Consider the following 26,165-nt stretch of genomic DNA (forward strand, 5'->3'; position numbering starts at 1 on the left):
AGTGTGATGGCAAACTACTTTGTAAACCAGGCATTTTGATGACACACAGAGGTTCTCATTTTCAAATGCTCAAGAAAAGTGTGGAGTTTGCATATTCTCTCTGTGTCTGCGTGGGTTTCCTTCAGGTGCTCCGATTTCCTCCCACAGTCCAAAAATGTGCAGGTTAGGTGAATTGGCCATGCTAAGTTGCCCGTACTGTTAGGTGAAGGGATGAGTGTAGGGGAATGGGTCTGGTTGGGTTGCTCTTCGGTGTGGACTTGTTGGGCCGAAGGGCCTGTTTTCACACTGTAAGTAATCTAATCTAATCTAAAAGTCCAAAGGTGTGCAGGTTTGTTGCATTGGCCATGATAAATTGCCCCATTGTGTCCTGGGATGTGTGAGTTAACTAAATTAGCCATGGAAATGTGGGGTCATGGGGATCACGTGGGGGAATGGGTTTGGATGGGATGCTCTGCAGAGTGTTGGTGGGCTGAATAGCCTCCATCTGCCCTGAAGGGATTCAATGATTCTAGGATTCCATGATTCTAGAAGGTTGAGGAGGCCCAGCTGATCTGGTGTCATCTCTCCTCATTGATGGTGGCCTTTTAAGAGAGGGCACTCACGGGGTATGGAAACTGCTCCCTTATCTCAGAGCCTCTCCTTCAACATACATTGCAGTGAAATATTTGGCTGCTCAGATGTAGGTTGATTTATAAGTTTTGCTTTGACAACAGGCCAAGTTACTTTTCTGCAGGCTTGTAGAGATCCTAAGAGTGATTTGTAAATCTGATGCAGCAACACAGTAGTTATCCACATTGGCCATGCATGGTCAGTTTACTCCTAGCCAAAATGAAACTGGGTTAACAGAATCTTTCATCAAGGTGTTACTTAATATTGCCACCAAAGGCCACTGCCCATCAAAGAGATAAATTGTAAAACATTTGAGGGCTACAATACAACCTTGCTAAAGTCTTTTCTTGGACATCAAATATTGAAGCATGATCCATAAGGCCTTGCAATTAACTGAGTCAAACACTTTGGTCAGATGGATAAGGATAATGAAGAGTTCCTGGTGGTGGTCTGAACACTTCTCTTGGATTGGTTTAGCGACAAATATCATATACGACGTTCCTTTGAAAGGTCTAAAGCCGACACTGTGTCTCTGGGAGAAGGTTCTCCAGGATAAGAAACTGGTGATTTTGGATAAAATGTGTCCGATTTCCCTGCCAAAGACAAGAGGGGCAAGCACCTCAGTAACATCCACAGCATGGTTTATCTGCCTTCCTGAAAATAGATATAACTTTCGCATCGCTGAAGGAAGGGGAGTACAGGCATCTTGATATGAGCAAAAGACCACCAGACTTAAATATCACAGGTAGAACCATTCGTGTTGGCCTTGGTTTGTTTTCATCTTTTTGATTGCTTGTTGCCATTCTCCTAATGGTATTGATTCACCATGAACTACTCATAGGGTGCCGTGGGATAGCCTGGAGAATATGAACTGCAACTGTGTATTCACATTTGACGGGTCACTGAAAGTCTTTTGTTCAGTGTTCACTGCATTGTCGTCTTTAAGAGATACCATCCTGTGCATGAAGAAAGAGGCATTTGCACCTAACCTCTAACTTTCAAAAGAAAAGCTTTGTATATCGTGATAGTGTTAGCTCTATCTCAGGCTATTTCTTCCTATTGTTTGCCCTTCAATGTTCAGATTTGTTCTAAGGTATTAACGTTAGGCTGTTGGTATGATGCCTTGACTTGTGACCTTGGATTGTTCTGCCAGGCATGAAGACCTACATTTTTTTTTGTTCTGTGAGTCCACATGCAGCTCTGTTTTCATTGAAGTGATCCATATGATGAGGGGGCCCACAATAATGGTCTGTACATGGGAATAAGGCTATATTTTGTTCCACTGTGCTGGAATTGAGTTGGATATGTGAAATTGATTGGTTGTGAATTGTAACTAGAACTCATTTGGTCAGGCTGTTTTAGAGTTGGGTCACAGATCTTCATCCTTTGGAGTTTTGGACCATGTGATGGCTTGGTGTACAGTTAATGTTCATCAATTACTCATCAAACCTATTTCCCCGTGTTGATTTTTACCACCTGGATCTTTGGTGACGTAATCATGCAAATTCTATGATTTAGGATGCTTCCATGTGGTTTTCTATTTGATCTTCAGCGGAAAAAGGATGTTTATTATAATGAGGCTAGTCAGTAGATAGAAATTATTAACAGTGCAAAGTGGCATTAGATGATGTGCACTTTAAACTATTAGATTAGATTCGCTACAGTGTGGAAACAAGCCCTTCGGTCCAACAAGTCCAAACCGACCCTCTGAACAGTAACCCACCTAGACCCATTTCCTTCTGACGAATGTACCTAACACTGTGGGCAATTTAGCACATCTTTGGATTGTGGGAGGAAACCGGAGCACCCAGAGGAAACCCACGCAGACACGAGGAAAATGTGCAAACTCCACAAGGCTGGAATTGAACCTGGGACCCTGGTGCTGTGAGGCAGCAGTTTTTTTTATGCTTTTCATGTTGATATTCTAACAGACATTTTTTTGGGAATGTCTTTGTTTTTCGATCAGGTCCGATGCACATGTCAGCTGTTTTGAAGGGTTTTTTTTACACTTAATCCACAAACATTAATCATATAATTTTCCAAAGTGCAAAGGGATACATTTGGTGGCAAGAATGAGGAAAGTCAATACAAAATAAGGGATTTATTTATAAAAGGGAATATAGCAGCAGAGGGATCCTAGGCTAGACATACACCTGTTATTTAAGCTTACAGGGTAAGCTGAGTGGGTAGTAAAGCTTGAGGGATCTTGTGTTTTATGAGGAATACAATATATAAGCAATGAAATGTTATTTGAACTTTATACAACACCTCAAGTGCTTGACATCAACTGTGGCACTGTGTCCAAATCTGACCACTGCACTGTGGGAAGGCATTAGACAGAGTGCAGGTCAGATTTATGGAAATAGTTCTAATGATGATAAAGTTCAGTGAGAGGGATTGCAGAAGCTGGGATTGTTCTCTTGAGGGAAAAGGGGATTTGGTAGAGACTTTGAAAATCATGGGAGACCTCAATAAAGTAGATACACTGCCCACTAGTGGAAAGATCAAAGAGTGTGGCACTGGAAAAGCACAGCCGGTCAGGCAGCATCCGAGGAGCAGGAGAATCGACATTTCAAGCATAAGTCCTTCCTGATGAAAGGATTATGCTTAAAACGTTGATTCTCCTGTCCCTCAGATGCTGCCTGTCCTGCTGTGCTTTTTCAGCGCCACACTCTTTGATCTCCAGCATCTGCAGTCCACACTCTCTCCACTGGTGATAGGGTCAAGAACCACAAGACACTGAAGGTAAGTGATAAAAGAACAAACCAAAGGCAATGTATAGAAAGTCTTCTTTCTGTCACATAATGTGTGGTTTGGATTTAGAATGTGCTGCCTGAGAAAATCCATATCACTACTAACATCTGAAAGCACTGCCACAATATCATGACCAATTAATTGCTCCTAAAGGTCAAGAGAAGTGTTAATCTACCCAATAAAAGATTTGAAAACCTCAAATAAATCTTTTGGAAGAATTCCAGCCAGTTTTAAAAGCAATATTTGTGTCTTCTACCATTTCCTTGATCATCTAAATTAACTCTGGGACAGCTCTGGTGGCTCAGTGGTTAGCACTGCTGCCTCACAGCACCCTGGACCCACGTTGAATTCCAACCTGGGGCACCTGTCCGTGTGGAGTTTGCACATTTTCTCTGTGTCTGCACAGGTGTTCTGCTTTCCTCCCACAATCCAAAGATGTGCAGGTTAGGTGAATTGGTTATGCTAATTTGCCTATAGTGTTCAGGGATGTGTAGTTTAGGTGCATTATTCAAGGTTAAGCCTAGGATAATGGAGGACGGGAATGGGTCTGGATGGGTTACTCTTCGGAGAGTTGGTGTGAACTTGTTGGATCAAAGGCCTGTTTCCACACTGGGGGGATTCTATTAAAAAAAACCATAGAAACAAAATCAGAATGTGCAAAATCCAAACACTGCAAGAACAGAGAAATGGAAGGGCAGTTTACCCCAATGGTCATTAAACTATTAGGACCAAGTAGGGTTGTAATCTGCACTCAATAACACCTTATAAGGTCATGATACCCATAGTTTATCATGCAAAATATCAGTACCTTAAAAGGTAGTGCAATGTCATAAAAGAAATTTCAAGTTACATTGTTCCACAACACATTGTAAGCAATATAAGTAACAGACTGACAACTAGTCAGTTGAAATAAATAATCTGTTGATAAAGCAGAGGTGAAAAAGAAAGCCATGGTTAAGTCAAGGTACCGTCAGAGGCAGAATCGTGCCCGCAAACGGTATGCTAAATCAAGGCGAACGAGAAAGCCAAAAAACAGGAGGAGGTCAAGACCACCACGTAGAATTCGGTATGCACCCAGCAAAAGACAGCCAAAGATTATGAAGCTGAAGTTAGATAATGAAGTGGATAATACTTTAAAAGCCAAAAACAAGAGTCTTAATGAAACATTGAAGAACCGACTATTGTTGAGGAAGCATGTGTGATTGGTAACTTGCACCAAAGAAGATTATTGATTTGAATACGAATAAAATAAACAAGTACCAGAGACTTGCAAACTAATCTAATTCCAATGTGTACTTCTCATTTTTTTCCCTTTATGTAGCCTCCGCGGACATGTAGACAATAGTTATTACTTTGGACAGGAGAGAATAGAAGTAGGGTAAGCGTAGTTGGACAAGGCAATTCTGACCACTGGGTCCCATTGTCCACTTACCTCAACAATACCATGAGATCATAAATATGAGGTCAGAGGAGAGGGAGACAGTGAGGGGATGATCTGATCACTGAAAGAGATATGGAAGGTTGAAATGGGACAACACGGACACACTTGAAGCTAACAAAAGGAATGGTGAGGGGGAAGTTGGACAAGATCAGCTCAGAGGAATGAGGGGAGATGAAGGTGCCAGTACACAGGGTTAGGGGAAAATCTGGGGATAATCATTGCGCATTCTAGGACAATTCTGGAAGTGAAGGTGGGATATTTGAACGTGCAGCAGGAGGGGAATATTAAGAACGTGCAGCAGGAGAGAAAAAGTTGGAGAATTGAGGAGCCACAGATTTGTCAATACAAAACATTTTCTATAGCATGCATTCTGTTTGGTAAAAGGAATGCTTGCTGTAGAAAATGTTTTGTAAAGCAGTGATCTCACACCATAGGAAATAACATCATAACATCTATATTCAACAATACCTTAAAAGGCAAGAAAATCTCCCAAAATCATTGTGTGCATCACTTCCTATGTAATACATGCTTCAAATATTTATAAATGAATCGTCATCATTTTTAAACAGGGTTTGAACACAAAAGGAAGCATGACTAAGTCAAAAACCTACACAACCTATAGTAGCTGTCGTCAGTGGCACAATAAACGCGGAAAGAAAGGAAAAGCCAACAAACACGTGTCCCCGAAAAATGTCCAACGTAGATCTCTAACAAAGGTGAAGCCTCACAAAAAGCACAAGAAGAAAGGATGGAAATAGACAACTGCCAATTACTAGGCTCCAGAAAGATTTTATGTGACACCAGGATCACAGAATTAATGAACTGCGTAAATAACATCTTACTACCATGAAGAAATCTCTGAATGCTATGGGATTGTTTGTTACCTTATGGATACTACTGTTAATTTATTGTGAATTAAAATAATTAATGCTGGAGACTTGAGAACAAAATGTTTTGCACTGCATTCCTCTTCCTTTGTATGCAGATTGGGGCTGTGACAACAAACTATGATTTACTTACTAAATTTACAGAAAAAGACTTCCTGTAATCATCTGTTACTAACTGTTCCAGAGAACAATTAAGTTGAACATCAGCATAGAAAATCTCTTCAGTCATAATTAGTGAGCATTGAATAATCAAGAGCAAATAGTGTGGAGCTTTCAAAGGCAGGTCTCATTTGACAAGTTGATTGCAGTTTCTTTGCATTAGTGACTGATTGTATTGATACAGGGAATACAGGAATTGTGGAGGACAAGATTTACAGAAGGCATTCAACAAAGTCACTTACAGGAAACTAGGAACATAAAACAGGAGGAGACCATTTTAATTGTTGCATCTATTTAATTAAACTATAGATGTCATTTATCAGTTCTTATACTCGATACAATTGTCGTTGTGCCATATTCTATGCTTTTAAAAATCTAACAAATTTAATGTTAAAATTGACAATTGAACCAACATCAATTACTATCTTTAGAAATATATTCCCAATTTCCTCTACCTTTTGTATAGAAGTGTTTCCTGATTTCACTCCTGAAAGGTCTAATTTTCTGTGAGTGCTTGACTCCACAAAAAATAATTCCTCTCTGACTATCCCTATTCGTTCTTCGTATCTCAACACCTTTATAAATTTCAGGGAGTACAAACTAAATTTGTTTAGTCTTTTTGTAGCATTTAACCCTCTGAGTCCAGGTGTTATCCTGCTAAATCTATGTTACACACGGTCCCAAGGCCTACGCATGCTACCTGAGGTGTGGTGCTGAGCGATGTGATCTAATAATACCAGTGTCAATGCCTGCTCACCTGGGTTTCAGGAATGGAAGTTATGTAACCAACTAAAGGGCTTGGACCCAAGAGTACAGATTAGGGAATGCTGAAAAACTAAAGAAATTGAGGGTGTGGTTAAGAAAAAGAAGGAAGCACATGTCAAGTATAGACAGGATAGACCGAGTGAATCCTGAGAAGAGCATAAAGGCAGTAGCAGTATACTTTAAAGGGAAATCAGGAAGGCAAAAAGGGGACATGAGGTAGCTTTAGCAAATAGAGTTAAGGAGAATCCAAAGGGTTTTTACCAATATATTATGGACAAAAGGGTAACTTGGGAGAGAATATGGCTCCTCAAAGATCAGCAAGGCGGCCTTTGAGTGGAGCTCCAGAAAAGGGGGGGAGATACTAAACGAGTACTTTGCAACAGTATTTACTGTGGAAAAGGACATGGAAAAAAAATGGGAAATAGATGGTGACATCTTGAAAAATGTCCATATTACAGAGGAGGAAGTGCTGCATGTCTTGAAATGCATAAAAGTGGATAAATTCCCAGGACCGGATCAGGTGTACCTTAGAACTCTGTGGGAAGCTATGGTAGTGATTGCTGGGCCTCTTACTGAGATATTTGTATCATCGATAGTCACAGGTGAGGTGCTGGAAGACTGGAGGTTGGCTAACGTGGTGCCACTGTTTATGAAAGGTGGTAAGGACAAGCCAGGGAACTATAGACCAGAGAGCCAGATGTCGGTGGTGGGCAAGTTGTTGGAGGGAATCCTGAGGAACAGGATGTACATGCATTTGGAAAGGCAAGGACTGATTAGGGTTAGTCAACATGGCTTTATGCGTGGGAAATCATGTCTCACAAACTTGACTGAGTTTTTTTAAGAAGTAAAAAAGAGGATTGATGAGGGCAGAGCAGTAGATGTGATCTATATGGACTTCAGTAAGGCATTCAACAAGGTTCCCCGTGGAAGACTGGTGAGTAAGATTAGATCTAGTGGAACACAGGGAGAAATCATGCATTTGGATAAAGAACTCGCACAGAGGGTGGTAGTGGCAGGATGTTTTCAGACTGGAGGCCTGTGACCAGTGGAGTACCACAAGGATCGGTGCTGGGTCCACTACTTTTCATCATTTATATAAATGATTTGGATGTGAGCATAAGAGGTATAGTTAGTAAGTTTGCTGATGACACCAAAATTGGAGCTGCAGTGGACAGCAAAGAGGGTTATCTCAGATTACAATGGGATCTTGATCAGATGGGCCAATGGGCTGAGAAGTGGCAGATAGAGTTTAATTTAGATAAATGTGAGGTGCTGCATTTTGGGAAGGCAAATCTTAGCAGGACTTATACACTTAATGGTAAGTTCTTAGGGAGAGTTGCTGAACAAAGAGAGATTGAAGGGCAGGTTCATAGCTCCTTGAAAGTGGAGTCGCAGGTAGGTAGGATAGTGAAGAGGGTATTCGGTATGCTTTCCTTTATTGGTCAGAGTATTGAGTACAGGAGTTGTGAGGTCATATTGCAGCTGTACAGGACATTGGTTAGGCCACTGTTGGAATATTGTGAGCAATTCTAGTCTCCTTCCTATCGGAAAAATGTTGTGAAACTTGAAAGGGTTCAGAAAAGATTTACAAGGATGTTGCCAGGGTTGGAGGATTTGAGCTGCAGGGAGGGGTTGAATAGGCTGGGACTGTTTTTCCTGGAACGTTGGAGGCTGAGGGGTGACCTTACAGAGGTTTATAAAATCATGAGGGGCATGGATAGGATAAATAGACAAAGTCTTTTCCCTGGGGTCGGGGAGTCCAGAACGAGAGGGCATAGGTTTATGGTGAGAGGGGAAAGATATAAAAGAGACCTAAGAGGCAACTTTTTCACTCAGAGGGTGGTATGGAATGAGCTGCCAGAGGAAGTGGTGGTGGCTAGTAAAATTGCAACATTTAAGAGGCATTTGGATGGGTATATGAATAGGAAGGGTTTGGAGGGATATGGGCTGGGAGCTGGCAGGTGGGACTAGATTGGGTTGGGATATCTGGTTGGACCGAAGGGTCTGTTTCCATGCTGTACATTTATATGACTCTATGAATAAGAAAGGTTTGGAGGGATATGGGCCAGGCGCTGGCAGGTGGGATTAGATTGGGTTTGGGAAGGGCCTGTTTCCATGCTGCATAACTCTATGACTCTATGACTTAAGTCTCATGAAACAAAAATAAATTACTGGAAAGTCTCAGCAGGTCTGGCAGCATCCGTGAGAGAAATCAGAGTTAACGTTTCAGGCCCAGAACTGATGGCAGCTAGAAAAAGCATAGCTTTTATACAGAAGATGGGGTGACAGAGAGGGGTGAAGAGTAAATAATAGAGCCCAGAGGGAAATAGCTGGACAAACAAAGGAGTGGGTAAAGGTCATCCTGGGAAAGAAAATAGCTGCTATTGGGCACTACTGGCAGCTGACAATGGATAGTGTGTGGTAGCAGCCCGTGTATGACAAGGCCTGGTGTGTGGGATTGGGGGAAAGATGATCAAGCCCAAAAATTGTTGAACTCATATTAAGTCCAGAAGGCTTCAGGGCTCCTGAGCAGAATATGAGGAATTGTTCTTCCAGCTTGTGCTGAGCTTTGCTGGAATGTCGGTCTGTCGAAGTGGAAAGCAACTGGAAGCTCAGGGTCTTTTTTTTGTGAACATAAGTGCTTTCTTTCCCCAGTATAGAGGAGACTACATTGTGAGCAGCTAATACAATAGACTAGATTGTGTGAAGTGCAGGTAAAGTGCTACTTCACCTTGAAAGTGTATTTGGACCCTTGGACACTAAGGAGGGAGGAAATACATCTTCTGGAATTGCAGGGGAAGATTCCTTAAGCCTGTGGGGATGTGTTGTGAGAGAAGGTGGAATGGACCTAGGTCTTCCATAAGTAATGATCCCTGTGGAAGGCAGACAAGGGAGAGGTGGGGAATGAGTGTCTGGTGGTGACATATCGCTGCAGACCATAAGACAAAGGAGCATAAGTTAGGACATTCATCCTATCGAGTCTGCTCCGCTATTCAACCATGGCTGATTGAGTTTCTCATCCCCATTCTTCCACCTTCTCCCTGTAACCCTTGATCCCCTTGACAATCAAGAACCTATTTATCCAAGTCTTAAATATACTCAATGACCTGGCCTCCACAGCCTTCTGTGCCAGTGAATTCTACAGATTCACCACTCTCGGTACACTGGCTCAGCGGTTCTCACTGCAGCCTCACAGTGCCAGGGACCTGGGTTCGTTTCCAGCCTTGGGGTGACTGTCTGTGTGGAGTTTGCACATTCTTCCCGTGTCTGCCTGGGTTTCCTCCGGGTGTTCTGGTTTCTTCCCACATTTCAAAGGTGTGCGTCAGGTGAATTGGTCATGCTAAAGTGCCCAAAGTGTTAGGTGCAAATAGTTAGAGGAGGATGGAACTGGGTGGGTTGCTCTTCAGAGGGTCGTGTGGACTTGTTGGGCCGAAGGGCCTGTTTCCACACTGTAGGGAATCAAATCTAATCTCTGGCTAAAGAAGTTTCTCTTTATCTCCATTCTTAAAGGCCTTCCCTTTACTCTAAGGCTGTGCCCTCAGGTCATCATCTTTCCTACAAGGGAATCACCTTCCCAACATTCAATATTCTGTAAGTTTCAATTAAATTTCCCCCTTATCCTTCTAAACTCCATTGAGTAGACACCCAGAGTCCTCACATGTTAAGCCTTTCTTACCTGGGACCATTCCTCCTGAATCTTCTCTGAACACGCTCCATGGCAAGCACTTTCTTTCTGAGATATTAGGCCAAATTCTGCACACAATACTGCAAATATGACCTAACTAGAGCCTTACAGAGACTCAGAACTACATCCCTGCTTTTATATTCAAGTCCTCTCAAAATAAATGCCAACACTGCATTTGCTTTCCTAACTACTCACTCAACCTGCAAGTTTACCTCGAAAGAATCCTGGACTAGAACTCCCAAATTTCAGACTTCTGAATCTTCTCCCCATTCAGAAAATAGTCCATGCCTCTATTCTTCCTATCAAAGTTCATGACCTCATTGTACTCCATCTGCCACTTTTTTGCCCACTCTCCCAGCCTTTCCAATCCTTCCGTCTCCTCAGTGGAGGTGGCTGTAATGGCAGTTAATGATCCCCTGGGGGGGCTATTGCTGTTGTAAAAGGAAGAGAGGGGGTGAGGGCTACAATGCAGGAGATGGGTCTGACCCAGCTGACAGCCCTGTCAACCACAGCCCTAGGAATCCTCGGTTGAGGAAGAAGGTGGACATTTTGGTGGCTCCCTTGTCAAAATTGGCATCATCAGAACAGATGTGACAGAAACAAAGGAACTGGGAGAATGAATGAAACAAGAAGCAGAGTGTGAGGATGTTAGTCAACGTAGCTGTGGGAGGTCGTGGGTTTGTACTGGCAATTGGTGGACAGCCAATCCCCAGAAATGGAAACAGAGAGGTCATGGGAGGGAAGGGAGGAGTCAGAGATGGATCAGGTGAAGGTGAAAGGGGGTGGAAATTGGAAGCGAAATTGATAAACCTTTCCAATTCTGGATGAGAGCGGAAGCAGCACTAATGATGTTATCGAAATATCAGAGAATGAGTTGTGGGGAGGGACTGGAGTTGGACTGGACCAAGGAATATAATATGTACCCCACAAAGTGGCAGGCATAACTGGGGCCCATGTGAGTATGCTCGGCCACCCTTCTGACCTGAAGAAAGCGAGAGGAGGTTCAAAGTGAGGATGGGGTCAGCCAGGCGGAGGAAGCTGGTGGCAGATGGAGCCTGTACAGGCCTTTGTTCCAGGAAGAAGTGGAGAGCCCTGAGATCCTGATGGGGGATTGGACATGTAAAGGGTTTACACATCCATGGCAGCTGGAGCCCACAAACTGGAAATTCTGAAACTGAAAGTGTCAGAGGAATCGTGGATGTAAATGGAAAGGGACTGGACAAGGGGAGAAAAACCTGAGGTGAGTTAGGAAGAACTGAGTTCTGTGGGGCAGGAGTAGGCAGAAACAATGGATCTGCCCAGGGAGTCTTGTTGTGGATTTTGGGAAGGAGGTGAAAGTGAGCTATATGGGTTGGGAGAGTGTGTGAGCTTGGTGTCAGTTAGGGGAGATCGTTAGACGAATTAAATTTAGTGACCATTTTGAAGGAGGAGTGGACCAGACTGACCCTGAGGGAAAATGGTCCTTGTAGAAGGATACCTCCTCCTATCTCTCCCTGGAATGTGACCCTACCATCAGGCCATTGTGTCCACAATGCGCACTAATCTCATTCTTTCTGCCTGTTTCTGTCCCACTCATCTCTTCCTACCTTGACTCGATTCTGTTCTCCCCTTGACCAGTCCCTTCCTACTTACATCCGCAATTCCTCTGACACTTTACTTCAGTTTCAGTTCATGGGCTCCATCACCACTCTCCTCCATCTGGCTGAGCTCACCTTTATCCTGAATAATTTCTCTTTTAACCTTCTTCAGTCCAAAGGAGTGACCATGGATACCCACATAGGTCTCAATAATGCCTGTCTCTTTGTGGGTGCAGGGAGATCAGAGAAGGTATTCTTCTACAAGGACCATTCCCTCTGGGACAGTCTGGTCCACTCCTCCTTCAAAATAGTCACTAAATTTAATTCATCTGATGATCTCCCCCCAATGACACCAAGCTCACACTCTCCTAAACCATATAGCTCACTTCCACCTCCTTCCCAAAAGATCCATTGTTTCTGCCTACTCCTGTCCCACAGAACTCAGTTCTTCCTACCTCACCTCAGGTTTTTCTCCCCTTGTTGACAGGACCCTCATCCAGGTCTGATCTGTCTCCAGCAATTTGGCCCTCACTTTCTCTCTTCCCTCCCACTAGATAGGTATGTTCCCCCTTGTCCTCACCTGTCATCCCACCCGCACCCACATCCTGAGGATTATTAGCTGCCATTTCTGCCACCACCAGACAGATATTCTTCTCCCCTCCCTTGTCCACAAGGACCGTTCCCTCCAGAACACCCTAGCCCATTCCTCCTTCACTCCCAACAACTCACAGGACCCCATAGCATCTTCCCCTGTAACTGCAAAAGGTGTAACACCTGCTAGTTTACTTTCTCCCTCCTCAGTATCCAAGGGCCCAAATGTACCTTCCAGGTGAAGCAGTGCTTTACCTGCACTTCATTCAATCTAGTCTACTACATTTACGGCTCACAATGTGGTCTTTTATATATTGGAGAAACAAAGTCCAGATTGCGCGGCAGCTTTGCAGAACACGTGTTCCTTGGCCAACACCTCTGTTTCAGGCTTGCTGCAGTACTGCAGTGAAGCTCAGCACAAGCTGGAAGAACAACACCTCATTTTCCACTTGGGGACCCTGCTGCTTTCTGGATGTAATATTGAGTTCAACACCTCTAGGGCTTGAGCACCTTTGCCCCATCCCCACACACATCAGGCTGTTTCAGATAAAGACTAATATATTCCAACAAAGTTGAAAAGAAGGCAACAAAAAAAAAAGGTGCTTCTTGAGTGACAAAGGACATGGAGATAATCTATGTCCTCCACCTGTTGTGATAATGATAGGTTATAGGAAGCATTAATAATGCTTTAATGAAAGCACATGGGGTTATGCCATTTAGCAACTATTGAAATTATTAGAATAGGTATGAACCTCTAACTTCATCAACAAGAACATTATCATCAAGCTAGTGGACACATACTTCACCAAAAACAAAACCAACGGAACACCGATGGGGTCTCCGATATCAGGGCTCTTAGCAGAGGCAGTAATGCAGAGAATTGAATAAACAGCTCTGCCAATCATCCAACCCAAACTCTGTGTCCGCGACATGGATGACACCTTTGTCATCACTAAATGAAACAAATTAGAGGAAACCTTCAAGACCATCAATAATACCCTTACTGGCATAAAATTCACTAAAGAGGAGCAAAACAACAACAAACTGCCATTCCTAGATGGCACAGTATAGCGTACAGCCATTGGGGAACTTCAAACAGCGTCTTCAGGTAAACAACACATACGGACCAAATATTGAACTACAGAAGCAATCATCCCAACATTCACAAACGGAGCTGCATCAGAACATTACTTCAATGAGCCAACACATACTGCAGCACAGAGGAACTACGCAGAGCAGAGGAAAATCACCTATACCGTGTATTCAAAAAGAATGGGTATCCAGTGAACACAGTCCGCCAATTTCTCAGCAATAAACCCAAACAAGCAGACAAAACACGTCCAGAAACCTTAGACACTTTCCCCTACGTCAAAGACATCTCGGAAATGACTATCAGACTACTCAGATCCCTTGGTATCATGGTAACCCACAAATCCAACACACTAAAACAGCAACAAATGAACTGGAAGGACCCTATACAGTCAAGCAAAACTAATGGCATTTACAAAATCCCATGCAAGGACTGTAACAAACACTACCTTGGACAAACAGGCAGAAAACTAGCCACCAGGATATATGAACACCAACTAGCCACAAAAAGATATGACCCACTCTCACTAGTATCCTCACATACGGATGAGGAAGGACATCACTTCGACTGGGACAACACATCCATCCTCGGACAAGCCAAACAAAGACATGCACAAGAATTCGTAGAAGCACGGCATTCCAACTTGAACTCTATCAACAAACACATTGACTTGGACCCCATCTACAACCCCCTGAAAAAAAGGAACAGGAAATGACTTCACCACAGGAAATAACATCACCACAGGAAATGGTATCACCAACCCAAACATATAAATAGAAAGCAGGAATTTTCATCAGTGCTTTGCCTGAGGCCCACTGAAGATGTTACCTAGTAGGGTGACAATATGTCTGGAAATGAACCTTCAAGCTCAGCGATCAAACCTACATCCAAAAGGATTGATGTAAGTTGTGTGTGAAATATATATGGATGCATATAATTTATTTCAGAGCTTGGATTTTGAAATAATGGCATGTGGGCATTAAACTTTAAGTCGAGATAGTTTAATATTAAAACTTGTCAGTATATTGGGAGCCGTGATGTTTTTGAAACCTGTACAAGATACAGACTTCCTTTGGAGTGATAATGGAATTAATTTGCATTGGGAGTGCAGTGTGTGAAAACAGAGTAAACAATGAGATACATTAGCTTGCTTTCAGTTTAACAGGATCACAAATGATCTTTTTGCCTCCAGAAAAGTAAAAAGCCAGACCTTGGGAAAGTTTTATCATCAGTTCTCAGAAGTCCTGCCTAAAATTGGTTCAGAAACAATTTCTCCCTATGGATTTTTGTTGAATTAAAATCTCACAAAATACAATGGTGGGATTCAAATTCATGTGCCTGAATATCAGTGTTTAGGATTCTGGATTACTAGTCCTTGTGAATTTACCCCACTCACCATCTCCTGCTGTTGTGTGTGTATATAGGAACAACAAAGGATTTCTTAAACCCTCCTGAATGTCAGATTAATGATTTTCTAAACGTCTTAATGCTACTTTGACATCCAGATAGCACATCTGTCTAACTCCTGCTGGAGAGTAAGTCAAAGTCCTGATCATTTTCGGTTCCCGCAGTAGGAAGCTACAGGATTTCCAAGTTTGACATTATTTTTTAAAACTGTTGTTTATCCCTCCTATGACTTTCTTGACCTGAAAACTCATTACCGAGTCCTTAGAAACAGAAATGTTGTAAACAGCTAGAAAATCCAAAGCAGCTCAAATGCATAATCACTTCCCTGCATTCAGCGTACTGTGTTCCCAATGCTGTGTGCTACACGCGGCAATAAGAAATATCGAGTCACCACTGACTTGAATTGACTGAGCTGTTTCCCTGCTGCAAATTTCCCCAATCCAAAGATGTGCAGGTCAGGTGAAATTGGCCATGCTAAATTGTCCATAGTTGTGAGGTGCATTAGTCAGAGGGAGGTGGGTTACTCTTCGGAGGGTCGGTATGGACTTGTTGGGCTGAAGGGCTTGTTTCCACACTGTAGGGAATCTAATCATCAATGCTACCCCTTGGCTTGTGCTCTTTTCCTCAGTCGAAAACCCCGCTGGACAAGCAGAGAGATGCCTGGATTGAAATAAAACAAAGAACTACGGATAAAGAGGATCTGAAACAAAAACAAACTGCGGAAAAAATTCAGCAGGTGTGGAGAGAAACCAGAGTTAACATCTCCAGAATTTAAAAGGTTAGGGGATGATCTGATCAAAGTTTTCAAGATATTAAAACTGGAAAAGACAGAGTAGACAAAGCCACGCTGTGAAAACTAAGTCACTGTTGCCTGTTTTGGCCAAGGGCATAGGTTGAAGGTAAGAGGGGAAAGATTTAAAAAGGACCTGACGGGTAACATTTTCACGCAGACGTTGGGGTGTGTGTGTGTGTCTGTGTGTGTGTCAGTGTGTGTGTGTGTAAGTAATGAGGTTCCAGGGGAAGAAATGGCGGAGGCTGGTACAGTACAATTACAATATTTAAAAGGCATCTGGATGAGTATATGAATAGGAAGGGTTTAGAGGGATATGGGCCAAGTGCGATGAGGTCAGATACCTGGTTGGTGCTGTATAACTCTAGGTGATTAGATTAGATGCCCTACAGTATGGAAACAGGCCCAACAAGTCCACACCAACCCTCCAAAGAGTAATCCACCCAGACCCATTCCCCTATCCTGTATTTACACCTGACACTATGGGCAATTTAGCATGGCCAATTCACCTGACCTGCACATCTTTGGACTATGGGAGGAAACCCGAGCACCCGGGGGATACCCACGCAGACATAGGGAGAATGTGCATACTCCACACAGACAGTCACCCGAGGCAGGAATTGAACCCAGGTCCCTGGTGCTCTGAGGCAGCAGTGCTGACCACTGAGCCACTGATTCCAGACACTAAAGAAATCTTACAGTCAGAGGGTCAGATTATTGAACATATGAAATAGAAGCAGTAGGCCATTTAGCCATCTCCAAGTCTGCTCCAGGAATTTCTGGAGATGCCGGCATTGTTTGATGTCACCCACAGGGCATTGCATTTTGGTAATTGCCACTCAGAATCATTTGGCTTCGGATTTCAAGGGCACAACATCTTTTTAATCAAATGGAAACAACTCCTCACCCATAGGTCGTCCTTCCAAAAATGATACTTGTAACAAATAGTTAGAGACCACTTTGATAGCTGTCCATTGTTAAATTAAAGGACCTAAGCTGGAGTTTGTTTCATTGCAGCAGGTTATTCAGAAATTCAGAAATATTGACTCACCAAATTAACCTGACTTATTTCCATTCTATCCCCTAACTCCTCACTGAGTTCAAAGGTTTTTCCTCACCGTTGTTTCTTTTTGCAGATCGCTTCAAACTATGTCTACTTGTCCTGATTCCTTTTAAGCGAACAATCAGAGGGCAACATTTGGGGATCATTCCGGAAACTAACGTCGCTGGAAGGCATTGCAGCTCTGGGTCAGCCTGTGTGCTGGTCCCCGGCTCTGACCCCTTTCTGCTTACAGTTACAGACCAAGCAGGAGCTGCTGCTGCTGCCTTCCACACAGGCATCAGTTGAAGTGTTCAGCAAATGCGCTGAAAGAGAAGGGGATCCATTTGCAAATGATGGATCTTGTATCAAATCAACTTGATCAACACCATTCCTGTAACCTCAAGCTCTGGGGTACTCCATGGAGTGCTCTATTTTCAGGTAATTGGAGAAGCACGTAGTCCATTTTACTGGAGTCAGCCTTCTCCCCATCCTCTATCCAGTGGAGTCCCTGTGTGGACATAGTGAGCTGCTTCACCACCAGAATTTGGATATCTCTGACATCTGGAGTTTGTGATGTGACAATTACAGCTTCCGTTTGACTATGGCTTCTTTATGACCTCACACAGCACCTTGAGTGATTTTTTTAACTATACAGAGTCACGTTGCCCCATGAATCCCTATTTGATAGTTCTATGAAGCACTGCTCTTGAAGGACACCCAGAAACATTGTTCATGTTATATAGGACTGAAAAAAAAAACAGCAGTAGGCCATTCAGCCCCTCAGGCCTGTCCTACCATTCAATGAGATCGGGGCTGATCTTTGCCTAACTCCATATATCTGCTTTTGGCCAATATTGCTCAATAAAATTATTTATCTCAGATTTAAAACTAACAATTGACTTGCATAAACTGCTGTTTAGTGGAAGAGAAACCTCTACCATGTATATAAATGCTTCCTGACATCTCTCCTGAACAGTCTGGCCCTAATTCTCAGACTACACCCTCTAGTTTCAAAAACCCCTTACTCTTCTAAATTCTAGAGAAAATTGGCCTAATTTCTATAATCTCACCTCATGACATAACTCCTGGAGTTCACGTATCATTCTTATAAACCTTGCTTGTCCTTTTTTAATACATCCTTCCTAAGGTGTGGTACCCAAATTTGGACACAGTACTCCAAGTGCGATCTTCTTCCTCCTCTGGTCTTCAATCTCTCACTCTCTTCATTGCAACCTCTCCATTTGGATGATTCCACAAACCGTTTCTTATTTTTCTTCCACGCTGGTGGGAAAAGATTGGACACGCCATCTTCCACTCAAACACACTCAGCTGATGGACTGGTTGCCTTGCGGGATATTACACATCTTGCTCAGTATATTAGGGACAGGGGTTCAGGTTCCAGTGAAGCGTAGACGTGTGCACATTTGGTGTGATTCCCTCCATGGCCGCATAGCTTGCCATTAATCACAGTCAAAGTCTGACAATGAAGAGTGATCACTTTGGATGAGGAGGTGCATATCAGCCAACATCTACAGAATTATACACAGCATGAAGCAGGGGATAAAAAACAGGAGGAAAGGTTTGTTTGAAGATCTGAAAAATCTTAGCAGGGGACCAACTGCTAAATGAACAATAACAAAGGCATGCTAAATGCTGCATGGAGATGTGTACACTCATGTGTTTCAGAAACAAAGATAGAAATCACTGGAAACCTCAACAGGTCTGGATTGTTTTTCAAGCAGCTCAGTGTGTATCACTCTGATCCCGCTGTCCGGCAGCAGTGGCTGGATGAATACTGGCCATGACACTGGGACTGAGCATCTTGTGGAGCACACAGACACATTCAATGTTAATCAGCAGCAAAGCATTGTAGATCAGAAAGAAATATTTACTAGCTGAACAAAGATTTACAAACATTTCTGTGGGCCTGTGATTATAACGGGTGGCATTTTAGCACAAGTTAATTAGGCAAAGACTAAATTAGAATGCGATGGAAGTGCAACAGGCAATAAAGATTCCTTGCAAGCAGTTAGGAAAGTTGAGGACTAACAAGTTTCTGCCTGGTTTATAATGTCAAAAACACGATGCAACGATTGTGCACATTGTACATATTCCTTACCTTGTAGTAAAAAATAAAATTTCTAGGGTCAAGTTTTCTTTATAAACTGAATTTTTCAAATGCAGCTTACTGCCAAGTATTATGTCTGCTCTCACATTGAAGGGGGTGGGGTGTAAGAGAGGTGGAGGTGGGAAGAGAGTAGGGGAGTGAAGAGAGGAGGGTGGGGCAAAGAGAGAGGGCGGGGTGGAGAGGGCAGGGGAAGAGAGAGGGTCGGGGCGAAGAGAGAGGGTCAGGTGAAGAGAGAGGGTGGGGGAAGAAAGAGAGAGCGAGGGCAGGGAAGAAAGAGGGTCGGGGGGGAAGAGAGAGGGTGGGGGAAGAGAGAGGGTGGGTGCAAGTGAGAGGGTGGGGGAAGAGAGAGGGTGGGTGTAAGTGAGAGGATGGGGGTGAGTGAGAGAAAGACGGTGGGCGAAGAGATAGGGTGAGCAGAGAGAGGGGGAGAGGAGGGCAAGAGGCGGGGGAGAGAGAGAGAGAGATATGAGAGTGAAGGTGGAGAGCAGGGGTTGAGAGTGAGGGGAGTGAGGGGAGGGAGGGGAGACAGAGGGGAGAGGGGAGAGGGTGGACAGAGATGAGGGGAGAAAAATGGGAGAGGGGAGGGTGGGCAGAGGGGGAGTGGAGAGAGGAGTGGAAAGGGTGAGAGGAGAAGGGTAGGCAATATGACTGGTGGTGAGTCTTCACACCTCAGCCAAGGGGAGGACAGTCCTTCATGGCCCCAAAATTGGTGTGGCTTTCTACCACAAATCAGCCATCCAGCCAACTGAACTAACTGACAAGCTGATAAATTCAGCTCTTAGAACTAACTTTAAAAAGGTTACACAATTCTTTTTGTGCGAGCAACTTCAAACATTACCCTGAGCTCCCAGTGAACGCTGCTATAGAGGTCCATATAGCTGTGAAGTCTGTATATTGACTCAGCTTCGCAGCGTTGTGACTAGCTCTGGGCTCTGCTCTTCGGAAGGACATAAAAAGATTTGAGATAAAGATGGTGCCGAGATGATCATGAGAACGTTTTCAGGGGTGAGGAGATTCAGTTATGACGGTAGACCAGAGAATTTGGGGCAGTTTTTCTTGAAAAAGAGAAGCTTGAGAGGTTTTGTTGAGGTGTTCCAAAAGACTGAACCAGCAGGAGGCCACTCAGCCCATCAAGTCTGCTCCACCATTCAATGAGGTCATGACTGATCTGATCATCATCAACTCCACTTTCCTATCTTTTCCTCATTAGCCTTGATTGACTTTCTGACTAAAAATCTATCAATTCAAAGTCATTTGACCTCTGGACAGATAAATAGGAAGAAAATGTTCCCTTTGGTGGAAGCACTGAGGACAGGAGGGCATAGATAATTAACAAAAGATGCAATGGTGACATAAGAAAATACCATTTCATGTAGCAAGTGGTTATGACCTACTCAAGGGCAAAAAAGGAATGGGCAATAAATGCTGATCCAAACAGCCATGTCCATACTCCGTGAATGAATAAAAAGGAACTGATCAAGATGGCATTGTCAGAAAGTGTGGTAAAAACTAGTTCAATCGAAGCACTCAAGAAAGAAGTGGATTATTATCTGAAAAGGAAGAATGTACAGGGGTTCAGAAAAGAGGCAGCCAATTGACATTAGATCATAGAGTCAGTACAGGTATAAACAGCCTCTTTCTGTGCTGCAACCATTTTAAGTTCCCACAGATTTCTTATACTCCCTGGTATTTTTCCACACATCTGTACAAAGATTTTACCAAGTGTTAAAGTCATCATCACTGTCCACTTGGACTGGTTTGGCCTTCATTTTACCCGAGCATTCTATTATCAAAAAGTGAAGGAACGTTGTATTCATCACAACATGTGCCTTTCATCAGTATTTCAACTTGTGGCTTTCCCCCAGAAAAAAACAAACGGGATAACTCAGCAGTGATTTTAATCGGAGTGAACTCTCTGTCAGCTGACAGTTCACTTTGTCTCACATTGGTATACCACACCTAATTTGTTCTACAGTGGCTTCGGCTCTTAGGTGAATGAGCAATAAACATGATGTGTAAAGTAACGGTATCCATACCCCTCCTGTTAGGTTCGGGTCCAACCTCTTTGTCAACAGCAGGCGAACAATTTCATCCTTCGAATGTGCTGCAGCGATGTGTAGTGCAGTCCTTCCATCCTGAAACATGGGAAGACAAACATGTTACAAACAGGGCTTTGGAAACCATAGAAATGGAGTAACATGTAAGCCAGACAGAGCAAGGACAGCAGATTTCCTTCCTGAAAGGACATTAGCAAACTTGATGTAATTTCATGATCAGGTAATTCTAGATCTATTAATTAGTTTTGCTCAAAAAAGATACATTTTATCAAAGCTTGCACTCATCGGGACAATTATAAAGCCGTAGAGTCATAGAGATATATAGCACGGAAACAGAGCATTTGGTCCAACCATTTGCCAGTATTTAACCCATAAACCTTCCTATTCAAAAACCCATCCAGGTGCCTCCACCACTTCCTCTGGCAGCTCACTCCATACAGTCACCATCCTCTGTATGAAAAAGTTGTCCCTTAGATCGCTTTTAGATCCTCCCCTCTTGCCTTAAACATATGCCCTCTAGATCAGGACTCCCTACTCCTTAAAAATGATCTTTCCTATTTACCCAATCCATGCCCCTCATGATTTCATAAATACCTCAGCCTCCGATGCTCCAGGAAAAATAGCCCTAGCCTATTCAGCCTCTCCCAAAAGCTCTAATCCTCCAAGCCTGGCAACATCCTCGTAAATCTTTTCTGAAGCCTTTCAAGTTTCACAATACCCTCCTATAGCAGGGACACCAGAATTACATGCAATACTCGAAAAGTGGCTGAACCAATGTCCTGTACAGCTGCAACATGACCTCCCAACTCCTATACCCAATGCACTTACCAATAAAGGCAAGCATACCAACACTTTCTTCACTATTCTATCTATATGTGACTCAACTTTCAAGGAACTATGAACCTGCACACCTAGGTCTCTTTGTTTAATAACACTTCCTAGGAGCTTACCATTAAGCGTATACATCCTACCCTGATTTACCTTTCCAAAATGCAGCACCTCACATTTATCTAAATTAAGCTTCATCTGTCACTCCTTGGCCCATCTGATCAAGAGCCCATTGTACTCTGAGGTAACCTTCACTGTTCACTACAGTTCCATTTTTGGTGTTATCTGCAAACTTACTAACTATTCCTCCTATCTTCACATCTGAATCATTTACATAACACCCAAAGTAAAGGGAAAACAAAAACAAGCTCAGCAAGACTGTCAGTATCTCTGAGATGTTAATGTTTCAGTCCCAGTATGGTCAGTTTGAGTCCAGTTCTTAAACGTGAAAGCTGTCTCAAAAATGATGATTGCTATGCTATTGACAAAGGGGCAGGAGCAGGTGCTGAGGGCGCCCTGAGTAAAAGACAATGGTGATAGAGGTGGGATATAATTCAATATAGATGTTAGTAGTCAGTGGGAATAGTAGAAAACAGGTCAGCTTAGCTGAGCACAAACTATGCAAACCTACTGAGTTTATCCAGCACTTTGTGTTTATATTTCAGAACTCTAGCATCCACCGTATTTTGCTTTTATTCAATAGAAAGCAACATTGATATTATATGAAAGAAAAATGCTTTTTTGTTTGGCATGTGTACTCTGACAGGCAGAGGCATTGCCTTGCAGAATGCACTAGTTAATGATGACTGACAGTTAACGTTTGAGCTTGTTTAAATTTTATACAAGGTAGTTTATCTGATTAGTCAAGAAATTACCCCGAGAAATGAACAGGAGAATGGTTGTCACCTATTTTGTTACATTGAAACAGACATAGATTGTGCACATGTTCTTCATGTCTACAAAGAACAGGGCCCTGTCTATTAATCTGTATAGTTTCCAGGACACAGAAATTTATCATACTGTTAGCCCAACTGATAATCCTATCTCAGTTACCAGAGCAATTCTTCACACACTAAAGGTTGCCTGGTTTAAAATTTCAACAAAACTTGACTGTTAACTGTCAGTTATCATTAACCTGTCCACCCTCCATTAAAACTCCTGTAAGTAACCAAAGTCCACTCAGCAACCAGACTCCCTCTCTTACTTTATATATGTTGTTTTCCCTTTCCTTTGGCAATCTTGTTACTTGTTCTGATAAGTGCAAGTTGAGAAGTTTCAACAAAATGCATCTTTTTTTCAGAAATACTCACGTATCATACTAACAAAAGATGACTTATTCATAAGTTAAATTTAAATTCACACAGCTACAGTGGTGGGATTTGAACTTGCAATTGGCACGACATTATACTGGACCTCAAGGTTACTAATCGCATTACATCACTACCATACTACTGTGCACTGAAGATACCCTTATCGCTTCTTCAGCACAGTCTGTCTCCCCTGTATTAGTGTGTTCATCCATCAGCAAAAGCTTCCCCATCCCTATCTGATTGGGCTTGCTGCATTACTCAGATGGAAGGCTGCCAGTGATGATTTCTGCACAATTGTCATAAAAGGAAATTAATCATAGAATCCATTCCAGTGTGGAAAGAGGCCATTTGGTCCATTGAGTCTGCACCAATCCTCCAAAGAGCAGCTCACTCAGACCCAGCTCTTCATACTAACCACCTGTAACTCTGCATTTTGAAAGGGAGAGGGGACAATCGGAAGTGACAATATTTCAGTTGAATAAAAGGAACTATGGAGCTATGAGGGAGGAGCTGGCCAAAGTTCAATGGTGCAATACCCTAGCTGGGATGGCAGTGGAGCAACAATGGCAGGTATTTCTGGGTATAATGCAGAAGATGCAGGTTCAGTTCATTCCAAAAAGGAAGAAAGATCCTAAGAGGAGGCAGGGGTGGGCGTGGCTGACGAAGGAAGTTAAGAAACATATAAAGTCAAAAGAGAAAAAGTATAACATAGCAAAGATAAGTGGGAAAATGGAGGACTGGGAAGCTTTTAAAGAATAACAGAGGATAACTAAGAAGGAAATACGCAGAGAAAAAATGAGGTACAAAGATAAACTGGCCAAAAATATAAAGGAGGATAGTAAAAGCTTTTTTAGGTATGTGAAAGGAAAAAAAAAAGGTTAAGACTAAAATTGGGCCCTTAAAGACAGAAATGGGTTAATATATTATGGGGAACAAAGAAATGGCAGAAGAGTTGAATTGGTACTTCAGATCTGTGTTCACTGGGGAAGACACAAGCAATCTCCCAGAGGTAATAATGACTGGAGGACCTGAACTGAAGGGAATTTATATTTGCCAGGAATTGGTGTTGGAGAGACTGTTAGGTCTGAAGGCTGATAGTCCCTGGGACCTGATGGTTTACACCCCAGGTTACTGAAGGAGGTGGCTCTAGAAATCATGGATGCGTTGGTGATCATTTTCCAATGTTCTATAGATTCAGGATCAGTTCCTGCGGATTGGTGGGTGGCTAATGTTGTCCCACTTTTTAAGAAAAGAGGGAGAGAGAAAGCAGGGAATTATAGACCAGTTAGTCTAACCTCAGTGTTGGGAAAGATGCTGGAGTCAATTATAAAGGATGAAATTACAACACATCTGGATAGCAGTAACAGGATAGGTCAGAGTCAGCATGGATTCATGAAGGGGAAATCATGCTTGACTAATCTTCTGGAATGTTTTGAGGATGTAACTCTGAAGGTGGACAAGGGAGATCCAGTGGATGTAGTGTACCTGGACTTTCAGAAAGCCTTTGATAAAGTCCCACATAGGAGGTTATTGAGCAAAATTAGGGCGCATGGTATTGGGGGAAAAGTACTGACTTGGATTGAAAATTGGTTTACTGACAGGAAACAAAGTGTAGTGATAAATGGCTCCCTTTCGGAATGGCAGGCGGTGACCAGTGGGGTACTGCAGGGATCAGTGCTGGGACCGTAGCTTTTTACAATATACATTAATGATATAGATGATGATATTAAAAATAATATTAGCAAATTTGCTGATGATACAAAGCTGGGTGGCAGGGTGAAATGTGAGGAGGATGTTAGGAAATTACAGGGTGACCTGGACAGGCTAGGTGAGTGGACAGCTGCATGGCAGAAGCAGTTCAATGTGGATAAATGTGTGGTTATCCACTTTGGTGGCAAGAACAGGAAGACAGATTACTACCTAAATGGAGTCAAGTTAGGTAAAGGGCCAGTACAACGAGATCTAGGTGTTCTTGTATATCAGTCAATGAAAGCAAGCATGCAGGTACAGCAGGTAGTGAAGAAGGCTAATAGCATGCTGGCCTTCATAACAAGAGGAATTGAGTATAGAAGCAAAGAAATTCATCTGCAGCTGTACAGGGTCCTGGTGAGACCGCACCTGGAATACTGTGTGCAGTTTTGGTCTCCAAATTTGAGGAAAGACATTCTGGCTACTGAGGGAGTACAGCATAGATTCACGAGGTCAATTTCCGGAATGGCGGGACTATCTTACGCTGAAAGATTGGAGCGACTGGGCTTGTATACCCTTGAGTTTAGAAGGCAGAGAGGGGATCTGATTGAGACGTATAAGATTATTAAAGGATTGGACACTCTAGAGGCAGGAAGCATGTTTCCGCTGATGGGTGAGTCCCGAACCAGAGGGCACAGTTTAAAAATAAGGGGAAGGCCACTTAGAACAGAGTTGAGGAGAAACCTCTTCACCCAGAGAGTGGGAGGTGTGTGGAATGTTCTGCCCCAGAAGGCTGTGGAGGCCAAGGCTCTGGCTACTTTCAAGAAAGGTTGGATAGAGCTCTTAAGGATAGTGGAATCAAGGATTATGGGATTAAGGCAGGAACACGATACTGATTGAGGATGATCAGCCATGATCATAATGAATGGTGGTGCTGGCTTGAAGGGCAGAATGGCCTACTCCTGCACCTATTTTTTATTTACCATGGCTAATCCACCTAGCCTGCACATATCTGGACTGTGGGAAGAAACCACAGCACCCAGAGGAAGCCTGCACAAACACAGGGAGAATGTGCCAACCCCACTCAGACAGCCAACCAAGGCTGGAATTGAACCCAGGTCCCTGGCACCATCAGGCATCAGTGCTAACGAATGTGCCACTATGTACAGACTATCTATGAAAGAGAATGATTTAAATTCAAAAGGAATTGTGAGGAAGTAAAGCAGCTGCCCACTTTCTAAAGTGAAAGCACCAGTGTGGTGTTTGTCTTGCCACAATTGATATTGCACTCCCTGTTCTACCTGAAATTGCTGACAGACCATCAAGCAGAAAACTGCAGTGACTTTGCATGAGGCA

At 43.0% G+C, this 26,165-nt stretch overlaps 1 protein-coding gene across 2 annotated transcripts in view; it reads right to left on the reverse strand.

The window, feature by feature from the left end:
• trpn1 (transient receptor potential cation channel, subfamily N, member 1) overlaps window positions 1–26,165 on the reverse strand; it is a 219,426-nt gene that overhangs the window by 153,099 nt on the left and 40,162 nt on the right. For both annotated transcript variants that reach the window (XM_072569938.1, XM_072569937.1), the window contains exon 3: window positions 20,962–21,060. In XM_072569938.1, coding sequence (XP_072426039.1) covers window positions 20,962–21,060 — 99 coding nt within the window. The remainder of the gene's footprint in view (window positions 1–20,961; window positions 21,061–26,165) is intronic.

The sequence above is a fragment of the Chiloscyllium punctatum genome, chromosome 5 (genome assembly GCF_047496795.1).
Source record: "Chiloscyllium punctatum isolate Juve2018m chromosome 5, sChiPun1.3, whole genome shotgun sequence".
Lineage (NCBI taxonomy): Eukaryota > Metazoa > Chordata > Chondrichthyes > Orectolobiformes > Hemiscylliidae > Chiloscyllium > Chiloscyllium punctatum.